The following is a 26,554-nucleotide window of genomic DNA, read 5'->3' as shown; positions in this document are numbered from 1 at the left end:
GCAGGTAAACAGGTTTTACTCACCCCAGTCAAATTTCGATTCAAATTCTCCCTATATTCATAACCCATTTATTTATTTATTCATCTAAAACTTTTTCTATTATCTTTTTTATTTTACAGGCTCGGTATTAAAAGTCAGATTGTTAAACCACAACATTGGTTTTTATTTTTATTTTACGACAATTCCACCTGAGGCATTATTTTGATTTTTTATCGGGGAAAGAAACCTCCTTCTTCTTTCACCTATCTCCTTGTCATCGAGTACAAAAGAATCATGCGGATCGGTACAAGGAAACACGAATACAAACTCGACAAAGAGACACGGAAATTTCGGTTTCCGGTCCGTTGCTCTTTTCACATTCGAATCTTTCAACATGTACAGTTTTATAATACACTCGACGTCGAATTTAGACAAAATGAATTGAAAAGCATGCACCGGATGCCGAGAATCCGAGATTCTTTGTGCACGAGATTCCGGTCTTTACAAATCACTAAAAAAATTAAATACCCACAACAAACTCGCCCCCTTTCAACGATATACATCATCTTGAAGTAAACAAAAAACATAAATAATAAATAATAAACAATAAACAATAAATAATGTAACGTGTCATTTGGGACACGATATGGGGTGAATAAATCCCTCCAATCGCCTCCAATCGCCAGCAGACTGATGTATGTTATTGGACAACTACGCGCTTATTGAGAGTATTGATAATAATATATATAATATATATAGAATATAGAGGGTGATTACGGAATATATCTAGACCCTCCATATGTCCGTATATGTATGATTATAGTGTAGTTGAGCTAGAAAGGGGGTAAGGGGGCGTTGGGGAGAAACACTCCCTTCGGGAGCGTCACATTGTTCCATCAAACCCCTATCCGCATATTCGCTAATACGTGTAACCCGTCAGGTGATCGTGAGTGTCAAATTTATTGTTTACCTTTAGTGCATTCCCATTTAACGCTACACCAGTGTATACAATGAAGGTGTGTATGTGTCTGTATGTATATCATAATCGGTATACGACGTATATAACGATTTGTTGGGGCAAAAGACTGATTATCCCTGATAATAGTACACGATACTACAATTTACACCCTCTCTTTGTTATTATCTGACTAATTATATTATAAATCGATTTATTTTTGATAATAATTACATTTATTAGTTTAGTTTATTCCTTAGGCGGTGAGTTTTCAAAGAAAATAATAATAATAAAAAAAAAATATGATAATATGGTAATATGGTGGGCTTTATAAGGGCTAGCGTTGTAATTCAATTGTTATGCCTCGAAAATTTTTAAAAGAGCCAGCTAGACGAAATAGTTAAAAAACATTATATAAAGATGAAAAGGATAATGACTTGGTAAAATCCAGAAGGTTAATAGACACACACCAAGCGTGGAGAAAAAATTTCAGAGACAACTTAAATAAATTGCCTTACTGTTTTAATTTATTTAAAAAAAAATAAAAATATTTATTAGAGTGTTGACCAAAATTTGAACCTGTTGGTAGGTTGGTTGGTTTATCTTTATCTTTATCTCAGAGGACATTTGTACGGCGTTTAATTTTTTGCATCTGGCTTTTTTGTTGGCTTCCGGCCTTGCCATCGGGCAATTCCCGTCACCTCATTCTTCAATTTATATCTATATATTACAAGATAGTTCGCCCACTTGTTCGCTTACATTAGTTTTGTTGAAGTGCGTTTGGAGTACGCGATGTCGTGTATCCGGTCGATAATTTTTCAGCGACGTTGGGCACGCGAGGAATGGATTTGAGGGGTAATTTTTTTTTCTTTTATTTTTATTCCACATACAAACACACATGGAAGCAGGACAGCCGTGTGTGTTTGTGGATAAAAATAAGGGGAGACGTTAAGTATCCGTACGACGCCCAGCGACAGCTGGTGGAGGCAGTTGCGATGGGACGCGCCCTACAGCAGCCCTTGTTACCACGTTACCACCAGGGTCGAAGTCAACACACACTGTCTGAGTCTTGGTATAAAAAAATATAAATGTATGTGTGCTGCTCAAATAATTCTATAGACCATTTTTTGCTTACACATTATTTCATTATTTCGCCGGTCCGCGCATGCGACTCAACTTCAATTAAATAAATACCCATTTACTGTAATATGTATTTTTAGTTTAGTTAACTCTTAAATTTACATTTTATCTTCACCTAAATATTATAATAACTTTATTTACTATCATAATTAATCAACTATTATTTCAAAATAATTTTTATGTTAATTACAAAAAGAAATTTCGTCAAACGATATGATCAATATAACAGCCAATTAATCGGAATGATCGATAATATTATAAAGATTGATCGGCATGTGTGTTTACACGATCAAATTGAAGGCCGAACATTGAATAGGAGGGGTCCCTTTATGTTGATGATGCCATTAACATCGAACACAGACACAGAGACGCACATACATCATCAGAGATCAGTGAGTCAATCCCAGGCGCATATAGTTTATTTTTTGTCTCTTTATTTAATATTAATATACAATATACAATATACAATATATAAATTTTGATAGAACCAATGACAAGTTTAAAGGAGGTTGACAGTTGGTAAACGATGCGTAACCAGTGCCGGTGACACGACTTGAAACACCAAATTCAATATCAATCTAGATAATATAATACATTTTTTAAAAATATCAGATCTTATATTAGGCAAATACTTGTCAGTTATGTTGTTGACAATAATAAAAAACGAGATGGGTCTCGTATGAGATCAGTCGGCGGATAATGTTGACAATAAATGTTACACGTTAATTTATTTTTTATAAAAAATCAAATTGACCGATTAAATAAATATTTTTTAAAATCGTAATGAGATAAATCGGTAGTAATTGAAATGTTGTTTGCAAACACGATCATGTAATTATCACGTGCATTAAATTCGAAATGAAAATCAGTGAACATATTACCGGTTGTATATATACAAACAATAGACAGACAGAGAGATATATATATATATAGTTGAATTTAATAAATTACTGGGTTTAAATCCATATTAATGAGCGTTATTCTTGTTTTGGCAATCCATTATTATAAATTATGAATTATAACTGACCTGACTGAAAATATAATATTCAAAAAGCGTAAATAACCTCGTGACATTATCCATTTGTACCAACAGAGAAAATCCGCGCGACGCACAACATAACAGATATATAATAACAAAAATACACTCGTCTCATTAATTTCAATATATAAAAATATTATTATTTTTCATCATTTTCTCACCAACAAAATAATCCACTCGTTAATTTAATTAAAAGATATTTTAAACTTGCAAATTTAATTAATTTTGCGTAAAAATTTAGAAACGTATAGAAATTTAAATATAAATCAATAACAGTGAATTTTTTAATTTTTTTTCCAATTTGTTGGTATAAAAAATAATTAAGTAAACAGCTATTTACTAGTAAAGTAGATATGGGAGTAGATAAGAGCCGTTGAGATTCCAGAGCCAATAAATTACAGGACTTTGGTTGCACGCAATTAGGGACGCGAGCTTGGAAATAATTGGTCTTCTGCGTTATCGCAGCAGATGATTTATTGGTGTGTACCTATACATGCTACGGATAATTATTACTTTCCTCCACCTCCTTCTCTACTTTGTACACACGCATAATTTACCTTTTAATAAAAAAAAAAGAAAATAGAAACATGAAAAAATTCTACCTCTAATTTTGAAATATCTCTTTTATCTTTTCATTTCATATTCAAAATAACAAAAATAAAATAATAAAATAATAAAATAATAATCTATGGATCTTGGACCGGGTTTCAGGCACGAACACGAACTTTAATATTTCAAGTCATTTTTTGTTTTTTTTTTTTTTTTATTTTTATTAATGAAAAGAATTTATGAAATATCGATGATCACGATTATCGGTGGTAAGATTGAAGAAGATTTTGGGCAGTCACCTGCCGTTTTAACATATAATTATCTCTTATTCAAAAGGTATGTCCGCTGAGGACGGGAGGCGGAGGTTATGCTCTGCCACGCGAGCTTCTTCATTATTATAGTTTTTATTGCCGGTACCAAGAAAGAAGAAAAATAAGATAAATAAATTCTCACCGAAAATTGGGCCTTTACAGTCGACTTTATCTGAAGGTTCTCTTTCAGTTATTCTGGATGTTCACGCACTAAAATAAAACCAAGTTTAATTTATTTAAATTAATAAAAATTTTTCAGCTTGATTAAAGATAATTAAAATATTAAAAATGATATTCTTGAATTGAGTTGATTTTTTTTATTAATACACTTTTAACGAAGGCATCATTTAACTTTTAGACAAAGTTGGCTATAAATACAAAGGTAAAAAAGTACTTGAAGGTCTGAAGAAGCGAAAATAAAGATGGCAAGGAAGATTGAAATAAGGAAGGACGTTAGCCACTGAAGAAGGTGAACGTTGAACGTTATCGTATCAAGTTTGACGAAGCCAGGAAGGCATTACAAGGCTCGTCCGGTTTTCTCTCCTGCTGGCCCTCATTCCCTTGTACTTGGTTGGATGCCACGCGGTCTTAATATCGCTTTATCCTTCACTCCCGATCCTCCGATCCCCCAGTGTAAATATACCTGGTATGGCCTTTATGCTTTACTCTCTACTCTCAACTATTATTATTATTATTATTATTATTATTATTATTATTATTATTATTATATTCTGTAGCATAATAACAGCCGCTGTTACATAAAGTCCTGGTCTGTTAAACCGTAACTCTCACTAAAACTCTGACCCTGATGGGCTGAAGGTCTGACGGGCTGACGGTGATGTTCAACACTCTATACTCCGTTATCTACCCAACTATCTACAACAACAAGTACAAAAGGGAGATAGAAAAGCATCTCCATTTATATATCTTATAGATATATGTACAGTCAACGCTCTCTGTATTTGACTCTCCCGTACAGGACCATTCTCTGTATTTGACTCGTCCTTATCCATAAGAGCTGTGTAAAATCGTCAAATACAGAGGAAGAATGTGGTCAAATACAGAGAGCGTCGACTGTATCAGTATCTACCACCAAAACGCTGCATCATTGATCAGACGGAATTAGAAATTAGGCAGAACGATGAGTACTACTGCCAGCAAACAATCGACCCTCTTGCAATCTACTGGCTCTGCATACACACGCTAGATGGCTAACTGATTTAGATTGCCAGTCCAGTGTAAGAGAAACAGAGAAAGAAAAACTCATAAATGTGTAATAGCTTCCAGCGAATATTGTATTTATGTTTTTATGATTAAACTTTCTTGATAACTGGTAATTATCTCGGGATTTATACTCGAAAAATTTCTACGTATGCCTACGCCATACCAGAAGATTTATATACCCCGTTTGTTTAAAAACACCGATTTTAATAATAAAGCTGTTTATTATATTCTCCATATTTTAATATAAAACTTTCAATTGGTTGATGAAAAATAATATTTAAAATTTTAGAAATAGACCTGGCTCTTTTTACTTTTTTTTTTTTTTTTTTTTTTTTTTATTAAACACTTGAAACGTTTTAAAAGTGAAAGATTGTTATTAAAAAGTTAATGAGTCGAGTCCTTTGAGAAAATAAGTAATTTTGGAAAATCTGGAAGGAAAAGGTGACACTTGGGCTTGATTTAAGGGATAATTTGTAAATAAAAGTAAATTAAAGTCAATAGGATGTTGTGAATAGTGAGATGGCTCTTGAATAGCTCGTTATCCCCAATATGTCTGACTTGTGCCCGCATCCTTTTGAGAAACTAATTGTCGTGTTTCACCTAGTAACTCTATATGTATGTATATGTAGTTGAGCGAGTGTTGACCTACGAAGGAAGATACAGTGATATGACCCGATCTACTGATGTTCCAATGCACACCAATCCACATCGATGTACGGGATGTATTGATATAGATACACACACCGACACAGCAGAGAATATAGTATAGAGAGTGCTTGCTTTCGCCACAAATAGATAGGGGTAGGTTTTAGTGCCCGTTATACACACAGGCACACACAGGAAATATATGTTGGAAATACGAGGACAGTACTGGAGATGAGACTCGAGAATACTGCGCAAAATCAACGATCACGGTTACTAATACTAATACTTGTACACATAACAGTGCTTTATGTCAGTATTTACAAGAGTGTTGCGGCATCCACGCCCCCGTGCCCGCTTACTACTACCGCGGTAGTCAGTTGGTAGTTGCTCCACGAGGAGCTCGTCGATGCTGATGCTGATGCTGATGCTGATGAGAACCCAACAAGAGTCTACTTGTGAAAACGCTTTAATAAAACGCTTTCAACTAAATTTACCCGCTTAAAAACTCTATTTAGATTTTTTTTTTTTTTTAATAAACTCCCAACAAACGCGATCACTTTTTTACAGGTTCGTTAATTTATTTAATCATTGGGTTAATAGTTTTAGATAGGCTGAAAAAAAAAATTTTAATTCTAAATTTTTATTTTATTTTATTTTTTTGCAGATTCATGGAGTATGTCACACGGAAGATGACAGCGAAACTATGCGGGTGAGTCGACAATAATATTAATAATTATATATATATATATTTTTAAGTAAAAAGGAGGAGAAAAAAAAATGAATTTGGGGTCAGTTGAAGAAGCTAAATGTTGAAAATTAAAACGCCTAGTGTCGCCTCTAAATTTGATTGAGGACTAGTTTGATAAAGGGCATCGCGAGCCAAAAGCCAAGAGCCGAAAGCCCAAAGCAAAGCAGCTGGTCACTCGTGTTCTTTTTATTTTATATATATTTATGTATTCTCCCTCTTTTTCTCTTTTCCTCTCTGTCGTTAAAACATTTTAAGTTGGATCTGAGTAAAACTTACGAGCTCGCTAGCAACAGCTGACATTCCGCGTTTAAATTCCTACTTTGTCGGCCATCTGTCACCGAAACTTGGGCAAGCTCCGATGCTTTCTTGCCAAACCACCAGACCGTAAAAAATTAATTTTTTAAATTACATATCCAACAATTATTACTAATTATTAAATTATTATTATCCTCCTGACTTTACTATTAACTCTCTAAATAATTAATCCTTTACACTTGTAAGTCGTTTAAAACTTTTACAAACTTAAAAAAATATTTTACTACATTTTTACGATCCAATAAAACTATTTTATAAAAGTTTTACAAAATTAAAGAATTTATTTTATAAATTTTTAAAATAACCATCGTTGGTAAAGTAACTTTGTAAAAAAAAAAAAATCTAAATATCAGGTGAACAAAGGAATAAATTTTTAGTATAGAATAAAAAAAGTTGATGATAAGATATATCTTTTGTTAAAACCGATTTGCCGTAACGTAAACGCAAACGCACGAAGGAGTGATAGCAGCCTTTGTTACTTTTACTGTTAAGTACTCCTATCCACCGGTTTTAATTTTTAATAAGGTACACGTATGCTCGCCGTCATGTTTTGACATATCAACTTCTGTTAGTAGTATTATACATATTATACTATACATCCACACACATACTTTTGTGTTTTACTTAATAAAAGTCATAAAGTAATACTAATATATGAAAAAAATAAAAAACTCTACACTGATAAAAAAAAAAAAAAAAAAAAAAAAAAAACTAACTTGATTTAATAATCGAAATCGTAAGTCGATAATACAATCCTGAGATTTTATTCTTAATTCTATAAAATTAAATTTATGTACATATTCAGTCAAACCCAACCAACAATTTTATTATATAAATTCAAAGATAACAATTTTTAACCAAGTGATGATCTTGAATCAAGTGGAAAAATTGTTCGTCTTTAAAGTAAATTCAACTAAATTTAAAATTTTTTTCTACTCTAAAAAATTAATAAATTTTCTCAAGAGAGTAATTTATCTTTATTAGTTATTATTGTGTTAATTATGTTACACACTTTTACCACCTTGTAGAAAAACCCCTCGGTGAATGATGACGCAGATGTAGATGTAATCGAGTTTAATGACCTATTTTTAAATCCACTGAAAAATGAGCAGCTTTCTTCAAATCTGTAAATTATGATCATTAAAAGTGAAAGACGAGGAAATGTCGAAAAGAAAAAATAAAAAAAAAAAAAAAAACAAGAGTCTGAAATAAAAATAAACTTGAGATGAAAAAATTAAAAATGACATGGTGTGACTATCGGGCGACAGGAAACGCGACTCGTTATCAATACACGTCAACGTGACACGTTTTTGCTTATACTTAAAACTTTCCAAGTAACTGTTGAGCCACGTTGTCGTCTATAGTGTCATGATCGCTTATAAATAACGCCAGTCTATACCTACAATAACAAAAAAAAAAATAACCATAATAATAATAATGATAATAAATTTCAACCGTTTGTTTAATATTAACGTAGATAAATTACTGTGGTGACAAGATCGATTCCCAACGAGGCTATACGTATATATCGGTGATTTGTAAATATTTTTTTTTTTAAAACTTGGGCTATATCGCCTGGGAAATATTTATAATCTTTAATTTTTACCTCGGGACTTTTAATTAGAATTTCATTAAACAGAATGCATAATTAATCATTAATTTACATTATATTGAATAAAATTAATATTTTCTAGATGACATTCATTAAAAAAAATCATCTAAACTTTTTATTCTTAGTGATTTTTAATCGAAAATTTAAAAAGTATAATTCTATAATTGTGTTAAAATTAAAAATAAAAATCCACACCCTGTCGGCAAATAAAAATAATATTTACAATAAAGTTTTTTATTATCGACACAAATAAAGAATGAATGAATAGTGGTGTATAATGTTGTTATAGATATATTGGGCTGTCAATTTGTGGTATCTTATCAGCAAACATTTGAATCAAACATTTTATTGAGTATATTGAAGAGTATAGTATATCAACATATATTTGTATATAAAATGTAAATTATTTGCGTAGCACTTTATGATGCTGACAGTGATGTCATCGATGACTCTTATCGTTTGTCAAAAGAGAGTTTGAATTTATTTATACTCTCTCTCTCTTTTGATATATTTATATATATTGTTAACTTTTGAATTTACTTTATTTTTTTTTTTTTTTTTTTTTTTTTTTTTTTTTTATTATATATATTATTCGTATTCCATTTTTCAACATCGACGGTGCAGTGAACTTCTCTTCACACTCGGTAACTTATATGTATATGTGATTTTTCACACGTCAATGGTTTCGGCATCTACTCAAAGTCTTCTTTGTTGCTTTTATAAAAATAGTTTTTAGTGATAGCAACAAAGTTGTTAATTGCAACAAACTATAAAATTAACTGATTTATGTTTTGCAATTTTATGAGTATAAATACAATATACAATATATAGAGGAGATAGAAAATAAGTGAAGCGAATGATCAACAGGTGTGGACATGTAATGAAGCCCTTGCCCATTCTGTTTAATAACTATATCGTGTTAAAGATCAATCATTATCCAAGATTATAATATTTTTCAGGTACAATAATAACTTATTTTTAAAAATTAAAATTTACATAATATTTAACCCAAATACCCAGCCAATAAATTTAAAAATTTATCTTACATATGTATTTAGCCTGCAGTCTTAAATTTTTATTCATAGTGTAGTACGATATCAGTGACCTATTTTTGTTGATAACATGTGAGTATCAGAGCGTTACTTTTAGTCATATTCACGTAAAATGATCCTTCAACTTTATGGAAATATTTAAATTTGTCAAAAGATAAAAATAGATGATGATTGAAATTCAAGTTGAGAAGTATATAAATGACAATTATTAATTCAAGTATGTATAACTGATATAATTTATAATATCTGGTGAAATTACCTTACAAGTATAATTACAAATTAACAATAATAACAGGATCATGTTAATTAAAGTTAATCAAGAGTTTGAAAGCTCGAGTTAGAAAGAGAACGCGATTACAAAGTTGCGTGGATGCGAGTCGAATGTAAATCTAGGATCTCTGGCACGATTTAACCTCGCGGATTATCGGGTTGTGTAAAGCCGTATAAACACACATACACAGACTACACAGGGATATGACGGAGACCAATACACGGTATTAGCGAGCGAGGGTGTCGTAAAGTTTCTCGCTGTTTAAACGGTTTCTCTCTTCACCTCAGCATTTCACACACACACACACACACACACACACACACACACACACACACACACACACACACACACACACACACACACACACACACACACAAAACTGAGCAGCAACACCTACAATTTACAGTTTAGTACACAAGTTTTCATGATAGAAATATATATTGGCAATAACCGTTGCAGAACTACTTTCAGCTCGCTTTTACTCCGAAAAGTTATACAACAAAATCACCCCATTTTTCTTTTTTTCTTCTTTTTTTTTTCTTTTTATTAAAAATTACTCAAAGTTAATTAAATCCCGGGCTTAAATTTAAAATACATTTAAAACTTGATGGGACAATCCCCATTAAAAAAGTTTCTTTATAATAAACTCTTTATTGTTTTTATTACAATAAATAATAATAATAAAATAATTTCCAATAGGGTTTTTATAATTGGGTCAAGCTCAACACATCACAAAACGAGTAGTATTATTGGTGGTATAGTTTCTTTGAAGGACTAAATAGCATATATGAATATACTATAGAGTCTTATATGAACCTGGACAATTGTCCAGCAAAGTAAACTCATCATGCCCAACGACTATTGTTTAATTTCCTCGGTGTCTGGTGTCTTGTCCTTTGTTTTATTATTCTTTACTATACTCTTTAGTAGTATTCTCGAGCTTAAACCACAGTTCTCTGAATCTGGTTTTGGTTTTGGTTCTGTTTCTGTTTCTGGTTCTAGTTCTGGTTCTGACACTACGCAGCACTGTTCTCACATTCAGAAAATGTGAAGAATAAAGTGCATATGATTGTTATATGCTCACAAGAGTGTAGAGAACGAATCCCGCGGCGGTAAGAATCTAAAAAGTAAAAAGTAAAAATTTTACGTGCACTTGTATTGCTCGGTTCTTCCAACACAAATGTCTAGTTGCCGAGGGGTCTTTCCGGATAATGTCTTGCTGAATTTTATACATACCAAACTCTTTGTTATGTGTTGTGGTTGTGTTTACGCGAGGGAAAAAAATCTATATAGCTGAATGAGAAGCACAGAAGTATACAGCAAAAGTATAGTAGTGGAGGGTGTAACCCGCGGGATTCGCATGAAAAATAAAAATAAGATGAATTTCTTACTTTTATGTAACATCTCTCTGGAGAGGAGTTACTTCCATGTCTGTCTATTTGTCTACGTAGACAATGGGAGCTGGTTGGCTGACTGGCTATATATGAGCTCCTCGTTGATTTAAGTAAACTTGTTGTAAAAATATTTATTACCATAAACCATCTTGTTTCTGCGTTTCTGCTTTATTCTCTCCTCCTATGGATCTACTCTTTTATTATGACGTTTTACTTTTTAAACGTCAGAGTAACTTCTCCTATATTTCTTCTCTTCAACTCTTAATTTTGCTCTACAATCTTTTAAACTTTTAAATTTATAAGTTTACCTGTTTTTTTTTTTTTTTTTTTTTTTTTTTTAACTTTTTTTACTCTAAACAACAATCAGTAAAAATAATTTATCTAACAAAATGATTATGACCATCAAGATTAATCTAATTAAATTTCCTGAATCCATCGAGAGAACAATAAACTGGCATTTAATTTTCCCATATCCCGAATCCACTTGAAATAAACCCTCGCGGAAACGCAGTAAAGCTTAAAATAAATAATAAAAAAGAGAGAGAGAAAAGAAGAAAAAGGAGAAGAAGAGGAATAAGAGCTGGCCTGACTTCTGAGTTTACGTGCTGAGAGTCAGCAATTGGAAACTGTACAGAGAGTAAGAGTAAGAGCAAGAGCTTTACTACGTCTGTCAATTTTATCGACGTTTTTACCCACTTCCATTTGCTCGCGGGTACGGTGTATCTTCCTCGTTTTCCTGTATTATGTCTTATCCTTTTTCTTTTTTTATTTTTTTATTTTTTATATTTCGCAGTATCCAGCTAAACTAAAGCTCACTCTTCTTTCTCTTCTTTACGATCTCTCATCATACTCTCACCACCGAGCATTCATTCGTTTCTCTATTGTATTTTCCGTATTTTAGTATTTTCACCACCACCTGTTTTTATATATATATTTCCACCTTACATTATTGCTATTACTATTATTGTTATTATTTATTACGCACTCAATTCACTCGGGTTGTGCTTAACAATTTAATACATTAGTTTTTATTCAATACGGTCGTTTACTATATTTTTGAAAATGATACATGTTTCGTCATGGGTACACCTATTTCCCTGGATGATAATTCTCTATTATTATATATATATATATATTTAAAAACAATTCAAAGTTTGGTTATCTGAAGCAAAAAATGAATAAAACCGCTGGAAAAAAGGTGCATTGTTGCCGATAAAAAACAAAAAAAGAATGACTATTCACATACGTCAGTTCCAGCATTGCTTTTTTAACCATCAAGCGTAAATTATTTTATTTTTTCATTTTATTCCCAAAATTGGATTCGACGAACTAACGAACGTTCGTCCGCATAATTGATTGGTACCCGCAGGGGAGAGCGCGAATATTTGTTGTTATATACTTCCAAAAAGAGACAAATCGTGGTAAACTAAAAATAACCGAGAGTGATAGAGTGAAAGTGCACCACCGTCCAAAGGGTAACCCAGGAGGTCACAGAGGTCGGACGGGGTGTGCAATTTTTAGGTGTGTATGGGTGTGTATGTGTGTGTGTAGATTCCCGGTCGATGAAACTCCCAAATTACATTGCGGGTTTCCCAAACACGCAAAAGCATGAAATTCGGTTGGCACGTGCATCCCCAGTACCGGTGATGGTGAACACTTTTGTTTACTATACAACCTTGTGCATTAATTGTCTGCATGTGTGTGTGTGTGTATGTATATTATATAGAGAATGTAGTTTTGTACAAAGTAGATGAACCACGGATAGACCAAGTGGGAGCTAAAGGGGGAAGGGGTTCGTTCAACTTTTGTTTATTCCCCATAGTGTCAATAGACCCCGCATAATGAGATTCTATGACTAGTACTATCTCTCTATCTCTGGTCTAGTTCCAGTTGAAATCTTCTATATACATATACATACAGATATACCGAACGTTGAGTATGTTGTGTTCAATGTACTATTTCACTCCACTGTTGGTTCTATTTCTACGGCACTTTCGAAGCGCATTCGCCTACAATTAATTTATCTATAGAGACAACAACACCCCCAACCCTGAGGACTATGCAAACCACCCCACCCCCCCCCCCAGTACGCCCGACTAGTTGTTTGAATTTCTCTTGGTAAGCGTCCTCGTAAAATTAATTACCCTCATTCAATCTTTTACGAGAGAAACATCCATCCAATTGTTTGGCTCCTGTTTGAAAATAAAATATACACTTTTTAAATCATTTTATTCTATCCAGTTGCCAATCTTTATCGTTAAAATAATCATTATTAATATCATCAACAGTATCCTCGTTCTTTTTAACCGCAATCAGTCCTTGTATTGAATATTCAAAACAGATTAAATCTGTGAAACATTGGAATATTGCACAGTTGATCTATCGAATATTGAGAGGGTGATATAATAGCCAGGACCTTTGCCAGCTAGCAAACGAGCAGGAGAGATAAATCTGTTGTTGTAGGAAGGAGGAAGGAGGAACCACTTTAGGCGGAGGACTGAATTAATCCGGTATGACTAATCGACGGAAATGTGGAACAAAACACAGCATTCCCACCCCAGTATACAGTATACAGCGTACAGCCAAATAGCCAAATAGCCAAATAGCCAAATAACCAAACAACCAAACAACCAAACTGGTCAATACCTTTCATCCCGAATCATAACTTTAATTATTCTAATCTTGATCAGTTTGGGTTAATTAATCTTATAAATTATAAAAAATCATTACTGTTCTTACATAAAATATATAATATAAGATCGTATCGCGGTAAAAAAGATAATCACCCGTGACTAATCGATAGAATTACAGAATTCTCAACCGCTAATCCTATCGCACTCGTCCGCACTTTAAATGGATTTTCTTCCGTCGCTTTCACATAAAACCCTAGTAAAACTTTATTGTTTAAATGTATTATTATAACAATGCTTTTTCCCCCTTTTTCTCTTCATACAAGATAAGTGGTAGAGCCTCCAGTTCTCCAGTTCTGCTAACGCAGAAGCTCAATGGGGACGTTATAAAAATAACGCTCGCTGGTTGCTCTGTGGATTTAAATAAGCTTAATTGCTTTGTTTTAAATTTAAAGAAAAATAACCAACCCTCGTTCTCGTTACTTTTTATTGTTTACACTAAAATTCATAATCTCAATAACACACATTTACTCATTTTGTAATAACACGTGTAATATTTTTTATTTTATCAAATTCATCTAAGAAATCTACCATTCTATTTTGACCGCTTTTTTTTTTTTATCTTTTTAATTATTGATTGTGATTAAAACGAATCATTTATAGATGATTAATAATTCAGACAGAATGAGGGTAGGAATATTGTGCTCGTTTGTCCTGTCCCTCGGTCATGTGTGTCCATTTCCCGGGTATTACGTGCTTGAGATTCCTTGTACGCGTGTACAGGACGTGTATCTCTCGATACTCCTCCGATATTAACACGTTCCAGAGTAACGGCCTGGCCATTCAGAACTGCTACCCACTACGTGCTGTAGTACTATGGATTATATTTACCTTCTGTCTTATCAATATCATACATATTTGATATCAAACTTTTTATTCAAAGTAAATCACAGCTCTTGTTTTCAGAAAAATCATAAAAATTTACTCAAAAACTTTAAATAAAATAAAATAAAAAAAAAAAAAATGTCATATTTTATAAGCTGGAATATATTGTAGCATAAAATAGGATTGATGCGTAGATCGAGACGATAAATTGAAAGTAATATTTATTGGAGAATCCGAGGCGTGACTTTTGACCAGTTGGATTTTATGATTTTATATTTGATTGACCGTGTCGTAGATTTTTGGTATAACTCAATAAATTTACCAGTTAGTCTGTCTTATTCGAAGCGGTGATAGTTAAATTGAGTTTGGTGATACTTTGGCTGATTAAATAAATGAGGAAGGTGGAAAAAAATTATTAGTCGCAGCTCCCAGTCTCTCTCAGTCTACCGGATTAATTAAATAATAAATTGATTTATCAAGTTAATAAATCTATAGCTTATACCTTTTAATAAAATTCTACGAATGACTAACGAAGGTGCTTAACCTCTATTATTATTATTATATTTATATTCGCCGGGTGTTTTTTTTATCCATATTTCTATCGAGATATCAAAGCCGTCGAAAGGTGAAATGTTAAATTAAACGATGAAAGAGAATAAAAGGAATACGTTAGTTGAATTCAACTGGGGATGCTTTCATTTTATTTTCTATATTCACATTCATATTCAAATAATAATGCTAAACATCTGACACTTTTGCCAAAGCGTTAATTATAAATTGATAGCTCATATTGAGTATCAAAGATTAAAGAGTGATTATTTAGTTGACTCTGTCTAACTCTAAAGGTGCTCTTCTTATAATTTCACTGATGAAACAATTAACTTGATTAGAGAGAAAAATTTTTCAACCAAATATATAATTTTTAAGAGTTTGATCTCAAACAAAAGATAAGTCATTAAAGGCTCAGAGTAGGAAAAGATCCGCGTACCTTTAGACAGAGTCGACTGTAAATATAAAGAATAATATAAACCTCGAGTTTTCCGGATGATATAGACTGATATGTAGTCAGTGGGGTGAGATAGGTATTTCAAGTCTATCCGACTGAAAATCCTGTCGTCAAAAAGTACCGCGAGTTCGCTCAGCCATCATGAGAGTACAAGAAAAAAAAAATAAAAATGAAAAATGAAAAATAAAAAAGATAGTGTGTAGACGTAAGAGGGAAAAAGGGTGCAGAGGATGAGGGTTGTATATGAAGGAACGGAGGTCGTGGCATAAACTCAACTTGGCTCCTGCTAGGAGGACGTACATCGGATAGGATACAAAAACAAGTTATTTCAATCGATCATCTTAAAATCGTCTTTCTCATTTTCACTCTCGTTTATCGTTTCTCGTTTCTCGTTTCTCGTTTCTATTTCAAGCTTCAGCTATTTGATCTTTCATTTGGAATTTTATAAAAGTCATGGGGAGCAACGAGGAAAGATAAACTGCTGCGATAAATAATATAAATCGTTACATTATTTATTTGTTAATAAATTTAACAATATTGAGCCTTTATAAATTATTGCTTCGACCAGAATATCACAAAAATGATAAAATACATTAATTTAACCTTTCATATATCTTTTTGTATAAAATACCCTCCCTTATATTACTCATGTTACTCAGATTATATTATTTTTTATTTTATAAATTCCATGCATTTTTACACTTTATTTTTTATAACTTTACTTGGTATCGATTATTCAATTGTAAAATATTATATATTTAATATTGAATTTCGGAAAAAGGCGAATCTTTATCGCCTAAAAAATCCTTGGGATTATTTCAATAAACTTTTTAAAGCTACAATTTCATTTTTAAAAACTTTTTCATTCGGATTTTACTTTTCATTTTTATTGAACACTGAAATCTGGTTAAATTATCATATTTTATTGAAAGAATTTTTTAAACCTTGTTTTTACTAAAAAATTCGTTGAACTTTTTTGAGGTATCAGAATAATCATAATAATAAATAAATAAATAAATAAAAAAATAATGAAAAAGATTCTTGCCCCGGGTTTGTAGAGCAGAAAGCGAAAAAAAGTGATCAAGAATTCAGTGATATCCAAACACTCTAGTGGTTATCATACGGTACACGGGAACTAGCGATAAATCCGGGAAAACACGGAAAAACGAGAGACGTATACGTAATAAAAAATAAAAAAAAATTGTATGTGTCGGATGGTAAAACGTAACACTGACGAGTACGGCGACACGTTGACGAATCGCTTGGCATCCGAGCCCACAACCTATTGATTTTCTGCGCACCGATGATAATAACGTATTTTCATATACGGCCCAAAAATCCTGCTATTGGCAGCAGTCACTGCTACTCCTATCGTATTTATATTTTATATTTGTAGTTTTAAAACGGAAACTTGAACAAGCACTTGTCATATTTTAGTTTAACATATTTATTTTTATGTTTTATTTTCCACAACTTCCATATAAATGTGTGCATAGATATGGATAAATAGAAGAGTGTTTTTTTTTTTTGATTTTTTTTTTGTTTTTGTTTTTGTTTTTTTTTTTAAGCCCCTTCGTATCACATTTTTCAACGGCTCTCGACTGTTTGCCATTGATTGCACAATACATCTATCTAAAATAAACAACTAAAAATTGACCATCAGTCAAATGGAGTTTTCATGTTTACAAAAAGTAACCATCCGCGATTTACGCACTGCAATGCCTTTTGGATTTTTTTGCTGTTATAAAAAACAACCAACCCACCTCGATTTTCTGTATCATTATTTATCATTACAGTAAAAGTCTTTTTAGCTGAGTAATATCGTTGATTGACATCTTTATTATCCTCTTTAATACTTAATTAGACTTTAAACTAAAATTATTGCTAAAATATCCGACAACTTTAGTATAGGTAATTTTGTTTAAAAAAAAAAAAAAGTTTTTTGTGATTTTTTTGAATGAGTAGCAGGCAAAACAGACAGACATCTTCTTTATCGATTTTTGGCTAAGGCCAGTACGAGACTTCTTAATTAATTTCAAGAGAAGAAAAAAAAAGGCAAGCCATAACTAAAAGTAGAAAAGTTTTGTCCAAGTCATCTTAATAACTAAAATGAATAAAAAAGTAAAAGTTTCCTTTAATTTCTCTTTGAGAAATTAATCGTAATACAAGTTTTATATTAGAATTGGAATGCAAGTTATAAAAAAAAAGTAAAGGTATAAAGGTATAAAAACATCTGTCAAACTTGGATATTCTTTGCAGTATCTTTTTCTGATTGTTAGAATCATTTTTTACATTTTACATTTTATATTTTTTATGTTTTATGTTTTATACCCAGCTAGTTTCCTCCTTACCCTAGCACCTGTTCCACCCACTGAACTACATAAATCATGAGAACGTGACAATGCTTTCGTTCTACGAGCTCTCCAAGGAGTTTACCAAAAAAACATCAACAAAAAGTTATGATAAATTTTTTTACTCTGAAACTTTTTTAAAAGCAAATTAATTTTTAATTATTTGCTCTCCATTATATTTCACCGTTTCTTGTTTTGTTTATCAACAAACAGCCTTTCTTGTGCGTTAATTTTTTTTTTTTTTTTTCTATAGCAAATTTACTGGCAAAGGTGAGTCAAATACAAGCAAAAGTATCCGCAGGATATTTACCGAATATTGATGGGGGGTGTGTTTGTATTACACAAAATGCGGTTATATAACTTTGATAAATATTTATCGATAATATTTAATACTTTTGTGTGTAAACTTTCATTTTATTATCAGTTTGAATTAATTTTCCGTATATACCTACCAGGGTTGTTATTTTTACAACTACGCATTCAATTTATTGTTTGATCTTTACAAAAATAAAATCGGTAATCAAAACAAATGATTTAACGTCGGTAATAAATACTTTGGTTTAATAACTTTTGCTGGCAATGTTCAATTACACTTAAAATGTTTTGTATAACATTAATCGACAGAGCGATAAATTTTAGTTAAACTGGTGTATTGATTTTTAAAAATAAAATAAAATTTTTCTATTCTGTTTCTGTTTCTGTTACAGAATAAAACGAGATCCAGCTCAAACGCCTGCAGAAACACTCCTCAAAGGGTAAGTCTAAATTTATTTGACTTTTATTGTACACATATACATGTTCAAACAAATAAGTATGTCATTACTCACAAGTACTTTTTTTCTCCAAGTCTTGTACTCTTGGTATCTCCCGTTTATTTATCAAACTGTTACTTACGAATGTTAAAATATACTACGAGCGATATATTTATGTATGTATGTATGTATGCATGTATGTATGTATGTATGTATGTATGTATGTAGGAATAGCTAGGTAGAATAGAAATAAATAGCGGAATGTAGTGTGTATAATGTTGTTGGTACAGGGTGTGAAAAAATTACAATAAATAAAGCGTTAGCTTCACTTGTAACTGACGAAGGTATGGCAAGGTTTAATCAGAATAATACTCTATAATATATTATATATCGTGTCACAGATTGATCGAGGGCTTTAAAACTTTTATCCATATATATATATATATATGTTCGTGAAAACATAGTTGTAATTGCATTTCTACATAAAAATAAATGGCGATATCAACACCATGACACACTATCATTTTATCAATTTTATCCGGCTGATTGAAGGGCACTCCCTTTTGCTCTTTCGAAGCTGTAGTTGGAAGTTGTTCGAGGTTGGTTAGGTGTTATCGCCTTGATTTTTCCCTCATTTTTTCAGTGACCCTCGTCCACACCCTCGACCGAGTTCATGAACCACCATTCTTTGATCACGCACCTTCGATAATTCATAAACGTAACCCTCTGTCATTTACACGCAACCCATCAGATTAATTCAACACCAAAATCATAAATCTTTTAAAAATATACCCAGTCTCTATTTTATTTTTTTTTCTCAATTAATTACAAAGATAATTAACGTAAAATCGAATAAAAATATTACAGTAATAAATAAGATGGAATAAAATAAAGAAGAAGAATAAAGGGAATGTTTTGAATAACAACAACTACCCGTTATAGTTAAGGGAGAGTTTAAGACAATTCAAATTGTAAAAGTGAATTAATTTGTAAATGTTTATATAGTATGATTGCAGGAGGAACTTGTTTTGTATATTATTACTTCCGTTTCTCTGTTGCTGTACCTCTTGGGGGGTGTAATAGGATACTCTGGTGTTTCTTAACATTTTCATCTCATTGGTTAACGCACACCATCATCAGTATATCTTGATCCTCATCCTCTTTAAACCCCTAGACTACAACCCGATTTCCAGTAGAGCCAGTAGAGCCAGCAGTCCGGTCTTTGCACAAGAAAGAGAATGATAGAGAATGAAAGAGAGTGGATCCTTTGATGTGTTATTCCGGCTCGTTCCATTGAAATAAAATCTACATTCTCTGTTCCAAGGCTTTATCTGATGTTTCTCTTTACGCTATCTTTATTTCTCCTCACATACTTTTCATTTTATTCATTTATATTTATTTTTATTTATTTTGATGCCGTCCTTCAATACCTGGTTTAATTAATTCTCACTGTTAATTTTATATCAGGCTTATTTTCAAAAAATAACCAACCGAAAATTTTTTTTAAAATATTTGTGTTACTTAAAATTCTGTTGGAAGAAAACAAGTAACAATTATGTAAATTTAAACTGTTAAACAAATCTGGCGTTAAACAAATTGAATTTTTAGTAACTTGAGAAAATATTGTATTAAGAGTTACTATATATCAGAGCCGCTGACAGACTCGACGACTTGAACAGAACAAATACTTGAAATCAGATAAATTTTTCTATTGTCAGTGACTTTTCACGTCCTTTGCAGCTCTCTTATGAAACAATCTTTCTCTACTTAACCCTTTTTATTTTATTTTATTATTTTATTATTTTATTATTTTATTATTGCATTTTACTGTCACTTTAGACGAATTTCTTCAATATTCCGTTATTCGAAAAAAGGTTATAAATAAAAAGTATCGAGAGTGAAATTTAAATACATGGAGATTTATTAAAATAAATGAGGTTGAAGAAAAAAATTAAAAGTCTCTGGTGGTCTCAGGGGAGGGTGATATACACCTAATATAAATGATAAAAGATTGAGCAGAAAGGAAAAGTGAGTTTAAAAAAAAAAGCACTCATCTTATACAAAAGTCCTTAGAAGCTTCTCAGGTTCTTATTATTATTTGTCGTACGGCCTCCAACTCTCCTAACTCTTCAGTGTTTGCTGGGGGTAAAAAAAAAAAAAAAAAAATAAAATAAATAAAAAAGAAGGAACAAACTAAAAAACGGCAGACGGAATAGAAGAATAATGTTGGGGATACTCATCGGCCCTCTGGTGTTCCATCCTAAGGAGAATCTTCTCAGCTCTACTCGTCTGGGTTTCTTTTAGTGGCATCATTATCCATTCCACTGAATACCCAGCAGTTGAACCGTTTTTCACTTCTACCTTATTTTTTTTTTTGTATAAGGTAAAAGCCCCAATAGATGATCACGTACCAGTACATGATCATCTATTGGGGCTTTTACCTTACATCTGATTCTACACGAGAAATAAATACTTGGAATTTTTACGATTTTACTATCGTAAATTTTATTTAATAATATTATTATCAAAAGCATTAAAAAGATCAATACTGTAAAGCAAATTATACAAGCGGTATTTTTAATCTTTCTTATTGTTAAAATTTTCATTAGTGAAAACTAATTTATCTTTGATGATTATTAATAAACGAAAATATGAAAATCAAGTTACATGAATAAATTATACTCCGTGATTGTGCTGGAGAAATATCGGAACGAAATTAACTGACATATTGGTGCATATTTGTTTGAACAACAATGATGATTATAATTGACAAAGTAATAATGATATATACCGCGTGTAAATGTATGAATTTATACATAAATGAAAGGAGGAATGAGCGTGGGATAATTTTAACCTACTTTCGATTAAAAAAAACTACCTAGCAATACGAAATACGAAATACGAAATACGAAATACAGAGTGAAGTAGTCAGAGCAGGTACATATCACCGGTTTGAATGTATACATTCTACGCTTTACGTTATATGTTCTACGGAGATTTCATCAAAATTCACGCGAATCCACGCAAACGTGTATAATTGTGGATACGTTGAGAGTGCACCAGACAAGAGAGTCAACAGAGAAAGAGATATAGAGGACAGAAGAGGCAAAGCAGAGCACAACCAGAGCTGTGTAGAGGATGTGCCAGTGAATTCCGGGAATTTACCAGGAGAATCAGGCCAAAGCCGGCGTTGCCACTTTTAGCGAAGCATCCATGTGCCGGAACAAATTCCCAAAGTTATTAGATGACGCTGCGCAATCCAAGTATCTACTAGATACACACCTACAACCCAAAATACTACGATACACAACCGAGCATACTTTTACATTTTTACACTTTTACACTTTTACACCTTTACACCTTATACTTACACACAACAACAAATATAAAACTCATAAGCTCTAAGTTAACTTGAACAATCTTTTTTTTTCTTCTTTTATAATTATAAGAATACTTAGTTATAATAATGATATGTTAATTTAGGAGCCGTTTATTTTAATTAAGAAAATTTTTAGTGGGTTAAAAGCTAGATCTCCATAGTTTTTTTGGTAAAGATATTTTTTAATAATATTCAAGCAACATCGATTGCCTTAATAATAAAAAAATAAAAAGTATATGTGCTCATAAATTATGAAAATAAATCAATAATCGAGATTATCGTTGAATTTTTTAGTTTCTTTGGGTTTTAATCTTCCACTACGTCATCGTTACAGTCTAGACAGTCGAGAAAAAATAAAAAAAGAAATATATATATATAAACATAAGTCATAGGGGTTGTTAGAGGAGGAGAAGAAGAAAAAAAAAAAAAAAAAAAAAAAAAGAAGAAATTGGCCGGTACGGTTGACCAAATCAGCCATTGATCCTCCGATTCGTTTTGTCCAGTCAGGAATGAAACGAAAGTCGTGAGGAAAAACAGTCCAGCACGATATTTATATACACCAGGGAAAGAAAAGTAAAACAAATGGAGTCAGTCAGCCGAGTGGAGAATATCCCAAAAAAAATTTACAAAATTCGACCTTTTAAAAAAATTATTTTTTTTTTTTTTTTTGTTTTTGTTTTTGTTCACCGTTTACTGTCTCGTTGACCGGGCAACGCACTTTCTTCCTACATTTATACATTTTATTTTATTATTATTATTATAAAATATATATATTTGAAAGCTACGCTTGCATAATATAATACGATTTGAATGCTCGCTCAAGTGAATATCAAAATGATGAGAATATCAATATATGCTACGAAAATGTTATACCCTCCTTTTAATATAAATTTTAATATTAGAATAATAATAATAATGGATAACCTTTAAAGAATTAAAAACTACCGAGCGGAAATAATATATAATACTTATCTGGAGAATAAGATTGTGATCATATAACACGACCATGTGTTATTGTAATTAAAAAGACATTAAAAATAATGTTTAAACTTTAATAATTGGCTCAGGGTCGTGATATTATTTACGGTGATGATTAAAAAATGAATAAACAAAATAAAAAAAATAGAGGACAAAGATGTGGATGAAAATTACGTTACACATGTAAAATGCATGATGTGTGATATTTATCACATTGATGGTGAGCACATGTTCTTCCTCGGCGTACCACTAATGGCCTTGCCAGCTCGAGAAGAAGAAACTTATGCCCTCTGTATAGAGACTTTAAACCGAGTGAATTAATTCTCAAGACTCGAATGAGGTCACTGTGTTAATTTATTAAAAATAAAATTCATTTTGGGTAATAAAAATTGATGGGGATTAAAAGGAGGAAAATATGTACCGACAAAAATCAACAACCGGTAAAATGAATGTTGTAATCGAGAAAATCCGTTGTGAAGAGATCAAAGACCGAATTCTTGGTGCGAATCAATGAGGGTCCTTTGCTTTACTTTTCCTCTAATATATAAAGCTTAAGATCGATTTTAACTTTTTTATATTTGTTTCTGGTAGAGAGTGCTCGAGTGTTTTTATTTTTTTATTTTTTTATTCTTCCCTTCATTTATTTCGAGGTTATTTATTTTTTTTTTTTTTATCTTATTTCGTTTATCTTCGAATCGAACGAATTTGGGATTAAATTTAATCAAAGGGGATTCAAATATCAGGCTCTTCTTCTCCTCTGTTCTTTTCGGTAACTTTTTCTTGTTCAGTCTTCAGCTAAAACTCAAACTCACTGTTTCAGTTAGTTCTCCTTTTCTTCAGCTTTAGCTTCAGGATCGGCTGAAGAATTTCATGGCAATCACAAAACCTCTCTATAACTTTTAAGAGGGACTTTGCTGAAATTGCTACTTACTTCCCATCAAATATATTCAACTTTCAATCTTGAGAGACACCAATGAAACACGAACAAAAAATATTACCCCAGACATATATTGTAAGAAGAATAAAGAAATATAAATATATGTTTCAAGACAAAGAAATAAAGAGACCGGAAAATTACGCAACTGTTATTCATAAAAAAGTTTTAAATGATTTCGCAGAATTGCGTTTAAGCGTTTAAGCGTTTAAGCGGATATACAAGAAATATGTAATTATTTTAATAATTGTTGGATTTTTTATATTAAATTATTAAAAAAAGTCTCCAGACATTTTAGGTCAGAAAGAAAAAAAGATAAATTATTATTGAAATAAAGAAATAAAAATAAATGGTTTTTTCATCTCTCAAGAAAAATGTTTAGAGGTGTCCGATGATGGCCTTGTGGGAAATTATACGAGGTGGATTACTCCTCTCGCCGCTTCTATTATTATTATTATTATTATTATTATTATGATATTATACTGCACTGGATCTGAGCTTATATGTGATCGTAAGAGATAAATATTACTTGACTTTATGAAATTCACTGGATTTTATCTGGCTTAATGCTCGGTGTATTATTGAAATTTTATTAATCACACCAGTGACAGCTTCTCTCCAGCGAGAAAATTTTCTATAACGCACCACCTCATGGCTAAATAAGTAAAGTAACTAATTGAATAAATGAAAGTAACAGAAAGTGTAATTTAATCTATGAAAAAAATATAAAAGAAGAAAATAAAAAGGAATTAGCAATTGACTTGAGAGTCAAGTAGGAAGATAATTAAAAGACTACTGAGACGGTCTCGTTTACTGAAGAGCCGGCAACCTTTCCAACAGTTTGTCTCTGTTTGTGTCATGAGAAAATAATAATAAAATGTATAAAATTGTGCAAAAGAAGGATCAGGTCAGGTCATCAAATTTATACAGAGTACAGAGAGATGAAAAAGTTTATGATTATGTTGATGATGATGATGATAACAGTAATGAATAAGAAAGAGGAGGAGGGATATTTTGTTGTACTCTCTTGTGTGTATAACTTGGTGCGGGTGTTGTGTGTACATCGAATATTATATTAGAGAATATCTCGAGGAGTAAAATTGAGGCTAACGAGGGATTCAGCAAATGCATTCGAGAATTAATTGGGAAATTGAATTGAGTCCCCGAGTTGAGCTCGCTTCTAACATTAACTAACACTCTCCTGCTCATCTATCCTCTTTTGCTCATCTCTTTTTCTACACACTTTAGACACACAATTTCAGTCATTAAAAAAGTTTATAATCGCGTAAAAGTTAAAAGTTTTACGGTGTGTTTCATTTTGTCAACGAATATAATAAACAACTCGGCTTTATCCAAAGCTCCATTATTTATTTTCTTATATTATTATTATTATTATTATTATCATCGTTAAAACTCATTTTTAATATCGTATATCATATAATGCTCATCTTTAATCAAATGTGACCAACTTTGAGGGTTTATTTTTATAAAATTCAATGAACCGTACAACTGAGAAAACTTTATTAAAGTTGATTATTATTATTAATCATTTTTTCATTTATTTATTGTCACAAAAAACATCCTTTTGTAAAAGTTGCTTAACTTTCAAACGCCCCAGGTTAAATTCAAATTCACACTAGAGTTTTATTACAACTCGAGAGTAGAGTTTATTAAAAGAAAAAAAAATGAAAAGTATTTGTTATAAAGGGAAATCCAATTAACTCTGAAAAATAAAATCAAACTGTGTGAAGAAAAAATATTAAAATTTATTAACAAATAAATTAATATTGATATATAAAATAAACAGTATAGTTGAACTGAATGAACTGATCAAACAGTTTGTAATAGCGTTAGAAAACAATTTCCTGAGTGACAAAGTACCGGATTTAGAATGTGTTGGATGTTGAGGAGTATCCTAAACAGTAGTCTATCCAAAATATCTTGAGGTGGTTGCGGTTCTGCATCCGGAACGTTTATAGTAGTACCGCGTTACCACGACGTGTTAATTTTCAGGCGACACTAACAACGCCTACCTTCACTACCTTCCACCTTTCTAGAGAGTAGAGCAGTTGGTGACAGGAGGAGCGATGGAAAGCGACAGGATTGCCAGGGGTGTACCGCTCATGTCACCTTAATACATTTGGTTTCGTCTGTGTAATCTGTGTAAGACAGAATCTTCCATCTTCTTGAGGATAGCATACTAGTAGTAGTAGTAGTAGTAGTAGTAACAGCGAGGGTGAGGCCGAGATTAAGGGCAGTCGAGTAGGAGCAGCTAAGGATATTTCAAGGAGCCCAAATGAGGACGAGGGGATAACTCATAGTCGTAGTAGGTACTCATCCTGGTTCCCCGCATGCGCGATCAATTACCAGGCGTAATTATCTACCGCTGCCTTGGAAATTTTCAT

At 31.8% G+C, this 26,554-nt stretch overlaps 1 protein-coding gene across 8 annotated transcripts in view; it reads left to right on the top strand.

Annotated features, from left to right (window-relative positions):
- LOC123266383 (insulin-like growth factor-binding protein complex acid labile subunit) overlaps positions 1–26,554 on the top strand; it is a 77,561-nt gene that overhangs the window by 40,454 nt on the left and 10,553 nt on the right. For 4 of the 8 annotated variants that reach the window (XM_044730639.1, XM_044730635.1, XM_044730634.1 and 1 more), the window contains 2 exons: positions 6,507–6,551; positions 18,808–18,861. In XM_044730639.1, coding sequence (XP_044586574.1) covers positions 6,507–6,551; positions 18,808–18,861 — 99 coding nt within the window. Of the gene's footprint in view, positions 1–6,222; positions 6,410–6,506; positions 6,552–18,807; positions 18,862–26,554 lie in introns of those variants that run through there. The other 4 variants (XM_044730637.1, XM_044730631.1, XM_044730638.1 and 1 more) reach the window with 3 other exon arrangements.

This window comes from Cotesia glomerata, linkage group LG5 (assembly GCF_020080835.1).
Source record: "Cotesia glomerata isolate CgM1 linkage group LG5, MPM_Cglom_v2.3, whole genome shotgun sequence".
Taxonomy (NCBI): Eukaryota; Metazoa; Arthropoda; class Insecta; order Hymenoptera; family Braconidae; genus Cotesia; species Cotesia glomerata.
The sequence above is the reverse complement of the archived record's forward strand: the minus strand, read 5'-3'. Positions and strand labels throughout refer to the sequence as shown.